The sequence below is a fragment of the Acinonyx jubatus genome, chromosome B1 (genome assembly GCF_027475565.1).
Source record: "Acinonyx jubatus isolate Ajub_Pintada_27869175 chromosome B1, VMU_Ajub_asm_v1.0, whole genome shotgun sequence".
Classification (NCBI taxonomy): domain Eukaryota; kingdom Metazoa; phylum Chordata; class Mammalia; order Carnivora; family Felidae; genus Acinonyx; species Acinonyx jubatus.
This window is the reverse complement of record NC_069382.1, coordinates 102,479,448-102,495,266: the sequence shown is the minus strand read 5'-3', so window position 1 is coordinate 102,495,266 and position 15,819 is coordinate 102,479,448. Positions and strand designations below refer to the sequence as shown.

The 15,819-nt window shown below is 36.6% G+C and overlaps 1 protein-coding gene across 1 annotated transcript in view; it reads left to right on the top strand.

Annotated features, from left to right (window-relative positions):
* Positions 1–6,948: 6,948 nt before the first annotated feature.
* MYOZ2 (myozenin 2) overlaps positions 6,949–15,819 on the top strand; it is a 41,277-nt gene continuing 32,406 nt past the window's right edge. Inside the window, exons 1-2 of the mRNA XM_015077492.3 lie at positions 6,949–7,111; positions 7,672–7,760. Of these exons, the coding sequence (XP_014932978.1) occupies positions 7,685–7,760 (76 nt within the window). The 5' untranslated portion in view covers positions 6,949–7,111; positions 7,672–7,684. The remainder of the gene's footprint in view (positions 7,112–7,671; positions 7,761–15,819) is intronic.

Below are 15,819 nucleotides of genomic sequence, written 5' to 3'. Positions count from 1 at the left end.
TTAGTGTTATGCTGTTTGTAGGACACCAAAATTGGGGTTCTGGTTGCAATTTGGAAATACAGGTGAAGGTGAGAAGGGCAGTCAGGATCAGCCAGCTAGGAGGTCACTTATGACTGTCTTAAACGTAATTTCATAAACTGATGGGACACAGCCTTGCTAAGACTAATGAAACTGGGAAGCTGGCATGTCTGGACCTGCTCAGAACTGGTCCTTTGTAAATTTACCCTGGTGATGGCATGCTGGAAACTCTCCTGATGGCACCACCTGGCTCTGATACCAAACCTCACTGAACATTTCCTTTTCTTTTTTTTTAAGTAGGCTTCATGCCCAGCATGGAACCCAATGGACTCACGACCCTGAGATCAGGATCTGAGCTGTGATCAAAAGTTGGACACTTAATGACTGAGTCACCCAGGCTCTCCTGCACATTTCCTGTTAAACCTTGTATGTTACATATTTCTTTCCTTCTACCAGTATCTCTCTCCCAACAATCAACCATCAGAGACCTACCTCTACCATGATGTGAACAACTCCAAATCTCAAATTATCAGAATTTTTATTACTTTAAAAACGAGTGTTTGTTTCTCTTTTATCTCCAGACATGTTCAGGTTTCTTCTTCCAAAGCATGCATGCATGTGCATTGTATCCACGTGCAACTTGCTTTTAGCAACTGATCTCTCTCTCCCTTTCAGTTCATGATCAGTCCTTTCAAATAAATAGTTTCCATTTGCAGCTTACACTTTCTAACCACTCATTATTGCCTTAAATCCTTTCTATTTGGGTTCTGTGACTACCACATTAAAAAGATGTCTCTATTCTGCCAAAGACCTACTTCTTGCCAAATCCAATGACCTTTTCTCATATGTCATTCTCTATGATCTCTTTGTAGAACTTGACAGTGCCTGGAAATTCTCTTTTGAACTTTGCTCTCCTGGTTCTTTTCCAATTCTTTAACTATTTCTTATTCATATTCTTATTCACTTATTCATTCAACAAATATTTACTAGGCACTGAATTTTTTACTCCTAAAATGTGTCATAGTTTAATGAGAAAAAGTGCTAGGTGGGTTTGGATTTAGGCAAACTACATGGGAAACCAGCAGATTACTGGACATTTGGATGGTGAACAGATTCAGAATATGGAGAGTTATTTATACAATTCAGGTTTTACTAATGACATTAGGTTCTGATACACTGATAAATCACTCTCACATGGAATATATATTTATCAAGTTCACCAGAACCTTCTCTGTTCATTTCTGGATACTTTATTTCTGAGCAATTCCTCTTCTGATCCACACATGCTTTACTTATGTGTATTAATACCACAGCTCAAGTCATATCCATCTTTCTCAGTTAAGGAACCATTCCATTTTTTCTATCTGTGTAAACTTCAGCATGTGATTTAACTTCTCTGTATCTCATTGGCAAATGAGGATTAAGCTATTGTTGTTTAAGGTGACTTCCCATGTTTTGTTTGTCATCCTTTCACATGTTTATGCTACTTTTAAACTTTTGAGGGGGCACCTGGCTGGCTCAGTCGGTCAAGCACCAACTTGGGCTCAGGTCATGATCTTACTGTTCAAGCTCCACATCAGGCTCTGTGCTGACAACTCACAGCCTGCTTCAGATTCTGTGTCTCCCTCACTCTTTGCCCTTCCCCTGCTCATACTCTGTCTCTCTCTCTCTCAAAAATAAACATTGAAAAAAATTTTAAAAACTTTTGATGATGATGATGATGATATTAACAATAGAAATAATAAATAATAATAATAATAAATAATAATAATAATAATAATAATGGTTAGCACTTATTACACACATAATATGAGCCAGGCATTGTGATAAGCACGATGCCTTGTAACAGCTTTATAACATCGATGCTATGATTGTCCTTATTTTATGGTCAATGCTGCTGATAACTCTAGCATGTGATACATGGCTGTGAAATCCAGGTTCTGTCACTACATTTGTTGACTCTATATTCTTTAAAAACCTTCATGTTTTCTTTAATAAACTTTTATTTCATTAGGTCATGCTAAATTTGTATATAAAAGCAGGGGTAAATTTTCCTGCAGGTGAGAGAACTGTCAAAGAAAATGCTTCCATAGACTGTAGGAAAAATACAGGCTGGCTAGAATCATGAAAGGAAATGTGACAAAGTTCTGGATAAATGCTGGGATTATGCAAGCAAAGGAAAAAAAATGATTTGCGGGTTTGCTTTGGCAACTTGTTTCTTAATATTCCTGTATATGAAACTTTATTTCTTTCCAAGTTCCCAGCCCTATTACGTTAGCTGTCCTTGACAAGCTGGTCATCGAGTTCTGTTTAACTCTCCTATTCACCCCAGTTTACCTTAAGTGTTAATTTAAGAACCTAGAAGGAAATGCTTAAGCAAAAGAAATAAATTTTCAGAGGAAGACAGGTAAAACACTGGTTTGCCTATAAATGGACTATTTTGATAGAGGTGGATTTGATTCTTATTTTTGGCCCTGAAGGTGGTAAGTGTGTTTGAGTGTGTGGTTTACTGGCCAGGAAAGGAAGGAGAGGTCTACACAGCAAATGGCACATGTTTCCATTTGTTTATGTTCAGCATTTTAATAACTTTAGTATTTGCACAGCTGAAGGAAAGGAAAGCACCCTGAGAACAGACACCATGAGGAACTGTACAAGTTTGCAAATGAGAAAAACATGGGTTGGAAAAGAGCCACAAATGTTACAAGTAAAAAGTACCCCAGCCAAAATAAACCTAGTGTTGGGATGCTACATTCTAAAAGGAATCAATAAGGAGCACATTGAAATAATTAATCTGACAATTTTCAACTCTGCTTCTTTATTTTTGTTATGAGGATATCAACACAGAGATATCTTCCTCTATCTTAGGAAGACAGAGATTTCTGCACAGTATAGTGAAAATACAGAAGCCTGTGGCTCAGAAAGAACAAATTTTTAATCCCATCTCTATAATTTACAAAGATGATGTTGCATGGGGGATTTTACTTAATCTCTCAGAATGTCCATTTCCTCATCTGTAAAACAGGAGCAATGCCTAGCAAATATTAACTAAATGGTGGCTGTAATAGTTCCGCTTAAATACTGTAAATACCCTCAAGCCTATACTACAGTGAGACCAATTGCAAATTCATCTGTTTGTCTTGTACTGTCTCACCTTGGCCAGTGGGGTGATCAGCACAGCACTGCTTACAACTATTCTGCCCTTGCTGTGGTTAGGTAATAAGATTGATTGTAAGCTGGAACTTCCTGGATGTAGGAAAATAGAAACTGTGAAAATATGGCAAACCAGTTAGCCATCGAGAATGGATAAGCCTTTCGCACAAACCAAAACACACGCGCCCATAGACGGCCCTACCAGCTGTAAGTTTTTATACATTTGTTATCCTTTCTTTCTTCTGAGGGTTAGCACCATATATGATGCCCTGAAGGCTGGTAAATAACTGATCATCCTATTGGATTTGTCATTTAAACACTAGCCTGGCAGCTGCCCTTTTTGGGTTATGTGTGCATCCAACCAGAACCTCAATAATGGTGATATGTTGTCTGCCCATCTAGCAGACAGTTCCCACATCCTGGGCACCCCCGGATCCTGCCCTAATCTCTAACTGCCCACAGTCACCTAATATAGACTGAAAATGGGACAAGGAGAAACACAGAACTAAAAAACAAGTGTTCAGTGAGAGGAAGATTAATGTAGACCTTGTTTACCACTTGGCTAAAGGGCTCATGTTTACTGCACTGGCTAAATAAGGTTGCCTTTCATGGGTCTTCATGGTGTGAATTTTTGTTAGGTGGTATATTGGCAGTGAAACTCACCTTATTTAATCTCTTTTTCTCTTTTAGCAAGTGGTGAAGGAGTTGGAAACACAACTGGAAGCCCAAGCAAAAGAAATAGTTTGATGACAGGGGCATTAAGAAGTTCTGCCAAAAACTTCTTCCTCACTAGTCTCCCAAGGCACCAGACTCTACCATTAGGATCCCATTATTTTGCTTACAAGAAAAGATCTCATCTGTCACTGTTAGCTCCAATTAATCTAAAATACTTAGGGCCTTGAGGGAAACTTAAAGACTACTCTGCTTACGTTAGGGTTAGAAAGAAGCAACAAAGACAAGAATAATTAGTAGGGCAAGGCAAATGTAAGTACGGAGATCCTGGGGTTAGGAGAGATAATTTTTTAGTATATGGTGTGTGTGTGTGTGTGTGTGTGTGTGTGTGTGGCAAGGGGACAGTCCCGGGTCTTGGGAATGGAGAAGTTGGAGCTGAGGACAAAGGGAGATCACAATATGACAAATTTGAGGGAAGTTTAATCTAGAGCCAGATCTCTGTGCAGATGACATTATGACTCAATTTAAAATTTAAATGCATTGGCTTTCAGAATGGACCATATTAAAATGCTTTAATATAACCCTTAATTTTTTTTTAAAATTTAGCCTTGTCAAAGGGCACATGGATAGTATACACTGCCTAAAAGTTACAATACCAGTGATTTGTTCTTTCTTCTTTTGAGAACAAACAATAACTCAGATACCAGAAAGCTGTCAAAGATATGTATAAATGAGCTTTAAAAATAAGGCAAAACAATGTTAAGTATAATTGGAAAATAAACAAAAATAAGTAAGTAAGTCATTATATTCTTTAAAACTTTAAAAATTGTTAAAATTTTTCATTTTGGAAGCCAAAATTAACATAACAATTATTATCTACTGAGGACACCAGTTCAACCTGTAGAACCACATAACAGAAAATTGGAAGCATATTAAGGTGACCAAATAGGAAAACTGGGGCTTTCTGAATATATTCTTTTTTACTGAATAATGCAGTTGATTATTCTAATCCTTTCATATTGCAGGAATAATAATAGTAAAAGACAAAAATTAACATTCATTAAACTTTTATTAAGTATCAGAAGTTTCTGAAATTGTTGTTACATCTAAAATGTTCATGACACAATGTGGTAGAAACTGTAATCCCCGTTTTACAGATAAGAAAGCTAAGAGTTTAAGAGACTTAACTAATAGCATATTACAATAAATGCCAAAGCCAGGAATTTAAGGGCAATTGGAGAATCTTAGGAGGGAATTTAAATTGATTTGGCTCCAGCAAAATGGTTTCTCATTGGTGTCTAATTAAAATCTTCAATACAAACATTTGCTTAGAAGCAATTGCAATAGGTCAGCTTAAATCTACCACCTACTACCTTGAACCATCGATCCCATGCTCAGTCACCAAAATGTATAACCTATTTCAATCTCATACAAAACAATTTCTTTCGTACGTGGCCACCATCGTATATTCAAGTGACTGTTGATGTATTACAATTCTATTTTTTCCCCAAGTGTTTGACATAACAGGAAAGGAATTCCAAAATCATGCCAAACCTTTAATGCATTCCACAATTAATCTGCAGCCCACTCATTTTTTTCATACATTCAATGAATATTGTGTGCCTGCCACACACTGGACACAATTCTTGATGCCCAAGCCCTTAGGGAGTTCCTTGTATTTTTGGTAGGAAAAAGAGACACTAGATAGATAAAATAATGTTGACATGTTCTAGTGTCAAAATTTGAGAGTTGATATTATAACCATTTATCTCCCTTGTCAGTAAGTTAACCTCTAAATTGTAGCCAGGCAAATGGCCACACAGAAGAAAATCTACATTTCCCAACTTCTCTTGAAGTTCTCTGTATGGCTATTTGACTAAGTTCTGCATAGATGGATATAAGCAAAACAGATCTGAGCAACATCAGGACATGTTCCGAAGAAGAGATAGTGTGCCTTTCTCATTACTTTTTCCTTTTTCTGCTAACAGAAATGAACATGCTGGCTAGAGCTGAAGCAGCCACATAGGCCCAAAGGACCTGCATTTTAGGGAAAACGGAGCAAAAAATTAGAAGGTGATTGAGTCCTTGTTGATTATGTCAATCACATTAATGCTAGATGATCACCTCTGGACTAAGTTTACATGTGGGGAAAAACAAACTTCCATCTTTTTAAAATTTCTGTTTTAGGGGTTTTTCTTTCACTTCCATTTGACTTTAATTTTAATACAAAAATATAAAGAAAAATGAAGCCGAATTAGGGGAACAGAGAGTGGCACCATGTGATATTTTAGACATGGGGACTGGGGAAGAACTTTGTAAAGAATCAATAGTTGAGCAAAGTCCTGATTGCATGACAGAGTGAGCCATGTGCATAGACGAAGAGCATGTTACAGCAAGCAGGAAATAGTAAAAGCAAAAGCCCAGAAATGGGAACATGCTTCTTCTGTGTTCAAAGACCAGCAAGGAGGCCAACAAGGCCCACCTTCAAAATTTGTTATCCTGTCATTCTCCCAAACAGGATTCCTTGACTCCAGACCTTGCAAAGATTAGTCAACTTTGTAGGCACTGTTCCTCACAGGGTTTCTTCAAAAAGTGTGACCCAGTTATGAGTCTAAGCTTTTACTCAAATAGCTTCATGGCTCAACTTTAACACCATTTCAAAGTGCTCACCTGCCTCAGCATTCAAATATTACCCATTTTTCTGAACCCAGCATCTGTTCTCACTCCTGCTTAAGGGATGACTCTGCTCCACATTGCTTTCTTTATTCTTGAAACTCTGTAGATATTATTGTCCAGACTTTCATTTTAATAGTTAATGATCTATCATTCTGTTCTCATTCATGTTATGTGTCTCTTGCCGCCTCAATTTAGAGGTAGCATGAGATCTACATGTCAAAAAGTTTTCAAAATCCCTTTTGGCTACTATCTTCTCGAAGAGAAGGTGCTCCATAAAAACTTTCTGTATGTTCATTCAACCATCTCTCAAACTAGAAGCACAATGGAGAAAACCTAATCTTTCTCTGTTCCTCCCTTTCGCCAGGAAGATATGAGTAGCTGAAGTATTTGGTGCTATATATAGTCAGTTGATGTCAGCTGGATGCCAGTCTCTTCAGAAAGGCTCAGTCCCCAGTTTGAGTCAGAGCTAGGGACCATGCCGTCCCAGGCTCAGGGATAAAAACCATCGGGCCCAAGTGCCATCCATACTCCATCTCCACTCTTTCCTCCACAAATTGGGATTCAACCCTGCTGAAAAGCACAGTCTAAGAACAAGGTGAGTATATTGTTTCCTAAAATGTTTTATTAGTCAGTTGTCCAAGGAGGTTCAGAGTTGTGACTCATAAATGGGCATTCTTTGCTTTAAAGGGCAGCTGTTGATGTCAATATTAAAATGTCACCACCAAAGAGTCCTGGTTTAATCTAGTGTCCTTTCTTCATTCTTACAGTTTGCTGGAATTGATGTACTGTGATGCTGGTACGAGTGAAGGCCAATAAGGAAATAATGACAAATTAAAATAAACTGTGGAAAAGAGAGAGGGAGGGGAAAGGAGGCAGCTCTCTCATTGTTTCTCATTGCCTGGTGACCATTGTACAAGTGTATAGATAAGACTGGGCCTGAAACTCTGAGTATTATCCTCTGTACAGTGTGACTTTGCCTGTCAATGAGTAACATGCTCTGTCACTAGATAGAGAATACATATTAAAGTCACTCAGTAGGAAGCAATGATAAATTCCTAATACAGAACAAAGATGCTGTCTTTCAAAAGGATGATTATAAAACACTCCAGACAAGTTCTTCACGATGTTTCAATAATGTTCCTTTATTTTCTATAGGGAACAAAAAACCATGCTTTCACATAATACCATGGTGAAGCAGAGAAAACAGCAAGCATCAGCCATCATGAAGGAAATCCATGGAAATGGTATCAATAAAAATCCTTTGTAGCATTAACATAGCTCACCATTAACATAGATCCTTCCTGATGTTATTTAATATTCTATAGTTTACTTCCTTTAAATCCTTGCTATTCTGTCATAACAAACCTGGAGCTCTAGGGGGTGTAGAAAAGCCTATGGTAACTAATCCTTTTGTAGTCATCCTTTCTCATTTGAAAGCTATTTTCAGATGAACAACTGCTCTAAAGGAATGAAGCAATCTGACAGCTGATGTACATTCTGTTTGGCTTGCCTTTCACATTTCACATTATAAATTAATATCCCTCTCAATTCCTTTTTTCGGCCAGGTCTCATATTTATCTTGATGGTCCAACCTGCATGGCATATCTTGATTTCTTTTACCTTATACTGCATAAAACATTCAAAATATATTCTATTATCTTTTTTGTATGAAAGCTTTTAAGTTGGAATCCATGTTGTGAATTTCTCCAACTCTGAAACCAGTCTTCATATTTAGTAATTGGTTTACTAAGACATTTTTCTGTAGAAATCTACTTTTATTTATAATTTTTAAGGAAATGTAAAGTTTATGTAGTCTCAAAGCATATGGCCCCCCAAAACTTAATATAAATTGGATACAAGATGATATTCTACTCTCCTTTTCCATAAGTTCTAGCAAATAACTCTGGAAAGCAATTCTTTATACATTGCATTTTGATTATTATAAAGGAAATTCAACTTTATGAGCAAAGGATAGTATCAATTAAAAGTGAATAGGTAAAGTATTCAGAGGCTTTTAAGGGCTGATTTGAGCCATTCCAGATATATCTATGGGGTTTTCAGAATGCCTCCTTATTTCCCCTCCATTGATAAGGAATGTAACCTTTCACCTGAACACTATCGAGAACTAAAGGCATGATATCTGGTGAGGGCAGCTGGGTACAGGGGTAAGTATAGTGTTTTCATATTTTACCTTCCATAACTCACACTGAATAGAATCAAAGATTGTTTTTGAACTCGCCTCCCCACACAGTGTCATATCTAAACAGTCTTGTTAAGTTTCATTTTCTATCTTTTGCAATACAAAATTACCATACTGGATTCAATTTAGTTTTACTATGATGTTAGACTAGCTTGGAATACAGTGAGAATAATTCTGAACCAGATTCCAGAACTGAACTTGTATCAGTTCAGTTCAAAAACTCATACTTCTTTTAAATTTTTGTGCTTCTTTATATTTCCTGCTTCAGGTAATTTACTTGAAATTGTTTTTATAGTTTTCCTGATCAATAAGGAAAAAGGGGTGAACACTTAAATTTGAGAATAAATTATTTACCTTACAACTAGCTGAGATAAGTTATTTTCTAATTGCAGCACAATAATTAATCAATTGATCCATTTAATGTATTCCCAGTTTAAATCATGTGTTGGATTCTACTCTATGTTAGTCCTGCCATAGACCTACAAGGGTAAGAATATCTTTTTCTTTTTCTTACAACATAACTTTTATGTTTATGAAATATAAAGAAAAAATACAACTATATCTCAAGGGGAAAAGACCCTCAAAACTATTATCTTACCACCAGTAGGTCCTGGCCATGAAAAGTCTGTGGAAGCCTCCTCCCAAGTCACGGGTAGATTTCCAGCCCCCTTAAGTGGAGTCACATGCTCTGCCTTTGTTTGGAGGTCAAGTATCCAGATAACACAGGATGATCACAGATTTTCCTAACTCATCTCAGATAAAATAGCTGTAGTACGTTAAGAAATAGCTTAAATAATTTCCCTATTTTATTTCCTCTCTTATTTCCTCTGATATCTTATGTGGAACTTTACTATTTGTATATGATACAGCGTCTAGAGATCTGGAGCTAGGAAAATATCCTGGATGCAGAGATGCGACATAGACTGCGGAGAAGCCTTCTTGGGAATAATCCTCCAAATTTTCAAATACATCACAGCAGTAAAAATCTGGATAATTTAAGATACAACATTCAACTGTTTTTATCTTAATAATAAGACTAAGTAAATCAAACTTGGATTGCATTTTCCTTTATAAAACTGAACAGAGAAGGATATTTTCAAGTCCTTCTCCCACCTCCTTTTCCCCTTGTGCATCAGGACTTTTTTCTGTTGTGTGTTATAACTTCTTTATTTTTTTTACATCACTTTTCAAAAACATTTAGCCTGGAAGAGAATGAAACGTGGCAATGAGATGACTAAATGTGTTGTCTTTTAACATGAACTGGAAGTTCACTCCAGTTCTTGTTGTCTGGGAGAGACTATAGCTAGTGAGCCTTTGAGATTAAAACAGTAGAAAAATGTAAGAATCAAATAAGGAGAGTTTTATATCAGAGTACTCATTTCACCTGGAGAAGAATCAACCTCAAAGAATTGATGAGCAATCCTATCCCTGTAGACTAAAATACATAGAACTGGATAGAAGAAGTAAAAATGTAGATAGCTTCCAGCCTCTACTGATTATGCCCTAAATTTTAACTCAGTATAAATCCATTACATTTGTGGTGTCAAATTATGCATGAGCAGCAAATCTACCACACTCCCAACAAATAATTAATAGAGAGTATTCCCTGACACTAAGGCTGTGTACTTTCACATTGACCATCCTTATCATTATATCATGACCATCATCATCAATGTTAGAAGGAGTAGAGTTGACAGTGGTAGTAGTCTTGTGTTACTGCTGTGATACAAAACTTCTGTGCTTCTTACAGGAGTATGAAGAGCCATGTTGCTGCCATCTAACAAGTGCTATTCTAAAAGACAGACAAAAACGCAAAAATATTTTGCCATTATCTGTGCATGAATTAGTTGTGGGGGAAAGAAAACTTGGCTTATAAAAGTTTCACGGACACCAGCCCTGTGCTGTTTATCCCTAATTGGTCAATATTCTTCAGTATAAATCATGTTTTGCTCTCACTCAGGAACTCATTTGAGACTTGACTACTGGAGAGGAGAAAGAGAGATAGGGAAGCATAAAATGAGTTGTGAGTAATAAGGGAGTATTAAGTTGACAGAGAAAAGAGGGGGGGAATAAGAATAAAAGAAGGGGAGGCTCTCTAGAATAACTGGCATCTGACCAGAAGTGGGAGGAGGCGTGGGGAAAGAATTGTAATTAAAATAGCCATAAGCAGAACTGTGCATATGCTGTACCCTGGTCTTACACACAGATATAACAGACAGTTCAGAAGAACTTCAGAAACAGGGAAGACCACAGTGCCTCAGAAGGCTGCTTCAGTCACCCTACAGTTTTTTCACTGGGGTGCTGTGAAGGCTTTTTTGGTATGTTTTCTGTTTATGTTCTTTATTTTTCCCCTCATGATTGGTGAATAGCTTTTCCCGGCACACAAAAGAGGACTGAGCAGACTGTTTTGGTGACTTCAGGAAAAGAGTTTAGCTTTGTGGTCTGAAAACAGGAAGCCCAGGTTCTAAAGGGAGTGCTGTTGTTGATAGGGTACCAGGAGCCCTGGGTTCCAGACTAGCCGTCGGATTGCTCATCTGAACATGAGGAGGTTGGATTTGCTGATACATTTAATTCTTGTCTTTTAGCTTTTATTCATTTATTTTGAGAGAGAGAGAGTGAGAGAGAGTGGGGGAGGGGGGCAGAGACAAAGGGAGAGAGATAATCCCAAGCAGGGTCTGTCAGCACAGAGCCTGATGTGGGGCTTGATCCCACAACTCTGAGATCATGACCTGAGCTGAAATCAAGAGTCAGACACTCAACCAACTGAGCCATCCAGACGCCCCAACCAATACATCTAATTCTAAAATTCCATGATTCTAATTTACTGAACTTTGTGCCAAAGTCAAACATCAGTGTGTTTGAGTTTCTCCACCAATAACAAAGACGATGATAATATTGGCATAAATTGTAAGGGCACTTTGAAAAGTACAGAGTATAAAATCTAGAAATCCAGATGGAAGACTGTGAAGATTCTTTTTGCTTTTCCTGTATCAGCCTATCTTAAACTGTAATTAACCAAGTCATCAGTGTCAAAATAAGGACACCAAGAAGGCCTTAAATACCAGAGACAAAATACAAAAAGTATGCGGGAGGAAAAGATTTTAACCTAATGCTTCAGTGTACAAGTTTATTAGTTTTCTTTAGTTTCAATTTTGACATTAGCATTCCAAAACTCCAAGAAAAAAGCATGTTTCATTTTGAAAAGTGGTGTGCAGTAACATCTTGTAAATTCATAGATTTTCTGAGCATGCCATAGGTTCTTAATGTTCTAATAAGACCCTTCAGAGAAGTGGCTGCAGAGAGCTAGGCTAAATTTTAGCTAATACCCAATTTGAAATCACAGTGAATAAATCCAGCCACACTATATGTATACTATCATCTGAATTTCCTTCCTGTCTTTTTCATTCTAAAATGCTCTACAAGTACATCTCATAAACAGTCCTAAATGGTTGCATAATTCAAATTGTAGAATTCAATACACTGGTAATCTCATTTCTTAAATGTTTATAAATTTATAGTTATTAAACAATAATATTTTAATGGCAAGTTTTTGAAAACTTTACAAAATAGTCTTAGAACTCAAATCGAGGCAAAGAAAATAGGAAAGTAAAGAATCTCAGAGGTTTTAAAAATCAACTTTTTAATGTAAAGAAAATTATTACTGACATTATCAATTGTAGACTTTTCCGGCATTATTCAAAATCACAGTCTGGACTATTATCTTTCATGTAATATGTATATATGGTTGTTACATTTTAAAATAAAGTATATTTTATGGACTATATTCAATTAAAACAGGCCATCTATAAGCAGTCAGAAGAGACCTGTACAAGTGCAGAGAAAATATATGGCCTAAGACTTCTTAGTAAATCAATAGGACCACCCTAAAGCAAGTCAATTTCCATTAACTTCCCTTCTCTCTTTTTGTCTATTCCACCAGAATGACAACTGCCAGGGAATCGTGGGGAAGTAGATTTTTAAAAGATCTTTTGTCTTACTACAATTATGTGTAAGTGGTATCTTTATAGACTATGAACTAGATTAATGGGTCTAACTAAATATGTAGCTTTTGGTATGATCAAAATTTCATCTTAAATATGTAGGACTACCTGTGCGCAATCAATCATTGTTGACGAAGTTTCAGAATGTCAACCTATGAAATAAATGTGGAAAAAAAAGAATGTTTCCCTTTGGAGGAACTGAAGTCCAGTTTTGTTCATAAGACTATGCACTGACAGAAGGTTTGAAAAAGGAACTGTTCATGTTTTCGAAGATTACATATTCTCTCAATAAAATGCAATTTTCCATTTGGTTTCTAATACTCACAGTAATGGAGCTCCTCAGTATGAAAAGTAGGAGAGTATACTCAAAAACCAAATATTTGAACTTATAAAAAATGTTTATTTTGAGAGAGAGAGAGAGAGCTTGTGCACCCACAAGTAGGGGAGGGGCAAAGAGAGAAGAAGAGAGCGAGAGAATCCCTAGCAGGCTCTGCACTGTCAGCACAGAGCTCAATTTGGGGCTCAATCCCAGGACCAGTGAGATCATGACCAGAGCTGACATCAAGAGTCAGATGCATAACTGACTGAACCACCCAGGTGCCCCAAAATATTTGAACTTTTTAATGTAAGATTTTGGATCTTAATTTAACCACAAAATATTTTACATTTGAGAACACTACTGAGGAAGAATATTAGTAACAATTATTTAATATTTCTAGCAGATTAAAACTTGTAGGATTTTTGTGGAAATTAATTTGATTATGGTGAAGACCCTCCAGTTATGTATCTATATCAAATTATAATTAAATAATCAACTATTCATAAATAATTGAAATAGTAGCAAAATACTATATTTCAAATCATATAGAATCTTTAAAGAATAAAGGGAAAATTCTGGATGATTATAAATGACATCAATAGGAAAGTATGCCTAGTAATATTATTTTCAATAGATGATCTAATGCCACAAAGACAACCTTCTAATCCATCAGGGCAAAGATATGTATCCTGAATAAGTTATATCATTTATCAGGCATCCAGATTAAACACACTGTTAAGACCCTGCAGACGGGTTTGCGATAAAGGGCAGAGAACAGCTGAACTTGAATTCTATGTGCTCAGTTGACAGTATTCCTCACTCTGAAAGTTTCAGTAATGAAAGTGTTCATATATTAGATTCCCCAACTCACAGATGGTCTGGAACTCCTGCTCCATTTACCTAATAAAGTTAGCTATTGGAAGGGAAGGGAAGAAAACCTTGGAGAATTTAGATATGCCTTTCATTGTTTGTTTCTTTATGCAGAATGTGTTGACTTAACATATTCCTTTATCTAGGTCTTTGTTAATAAATATTTAAAAACTGGTTCTTTAGGGGGTAGAATGCCTTGGTTTGTAGAGTTTGCCAATTTCTATGGTATAAATATTCCCACCATGGCCAATTTCAAGCTACCATCAAGAAGACACTGAATGCAGAATTAGAAAAAGATGTGCAGTAATACATTATATAGTATTTCCACTATTCACATACAAATAGATATAAATAACATCAGGAGCACAGATAATAGCAAAAAGCAGTAAAAAACAAAGGCAAAAAGTAGTAGAAAGTAATACTTTTTGAGTATCTATTGCTTTGTTTTAAATATACTTTATTTAAATACTATTTATATAAATTTTAATATGGTTGTGTTCGTTGAAGTTAACTACTGGCTCACAGAATTCTTGAAAGTTTATCATTTGATTCTTCTGAGCCACATACAAGCTTGCTGTAGCACTGACTTATCACCTAGTACTTCTGGCTCCAGAGATCCTTAATATTGTCAGATGGTCACTCAAAGTCACAGATGGGTTCTCAAAGGGAGAAAATGTAGACTTAGAGGAAGTGTAATGGAGCATAAAGAATAAGAGGTTGGGCTATTATTTTGTGTGCCTTCTCTCCTTTTTCCTTTTTGTCTCTTACTTCCCCCTCTCTCATGGTATAAATTTGCTAGTAATAACAGACTGTATCAGCTGGTAATTTCTTTGTACACCCTGACCCTGAAAGTTCCTCGTGGCTCTTACTGAGCATCTATTCCTTGTAGCAGCTTGAATGATGGTTCTAGTGCTTTGCTAAAAAGGAGGGAATGTTTCTTAGAAACCAGATGAGTCTGTGGCCAGGGTATATCCATTTTTGTTATAGCTCTGCTCTCTGCTCTCTTTCCTCTTTGAGGCCCCCACTTCTGGGCTCTCTGGCGGGCCTTATTCACTCATCCTTATGACCCCAATCCTAATATACTTTTTGGACCTACATCAGTGAGATGAAAATCTAGAGAGAATAACTACACCAGCAGGTTCTTAGAAGCCAACTAGCTTAAACAATAAAGGTAATTTATGGCTCACATATCTGAAAAGTTCAGAGGTGATCTCGTAGAGCTTCTTCATCTAGCAACTCAAGTATGCCACCAAGGATTCTCCTGTTTCTCTGTCTTTGTTTTGATTTCCTTGGGATGAGCTTCATCCCAAGCATGGCTCAATACTCTACCATGTACCTGCCAAAAGTTTCCTGGATGATATACTTCCATGTTTTGATGCAGCAGGATACAGAAAGCATCCTTGGCATATTTACAGAGACAAGTCCTGATATTCACTCTCATTGGCCTGAGTCAGGTCACATACTTGTTTCTGAATCAATCACAAAGCGTATCAACTCCTGTCAAACCCACCCTAGAAGACTACCATCAAATACAGAGGCCAGCAGGATGGAATCTAATTATGTCATGTGGCTATTTCAGAAAGGTTGGTGGTATCAGCTAATATTAGGGGCCATTAGGAAAAGGGAAACAAGATAAAAAACATTTTCTCAAATTTGCGTCTGGAGTCACAAAATTAGACTTATGCCGTAGATTGAAATTTTAGAAGGTACAGAAGGTAATAATAATATGTCAGTCCTTTATCCTAACACCTCTATGTTTATTTAACTGTTTGTAATGACACAAATCAGTAACAGAAATGAGGAGGAAGAAAAAAGTTGCATTTCTGTTTTGGTTTCTTTATGGAAAAGCCTTGTGGTCTTAATTGTAAGGAGAAAGATTCCATTACTATGAAGATTGTCATCTCTGCATTTTC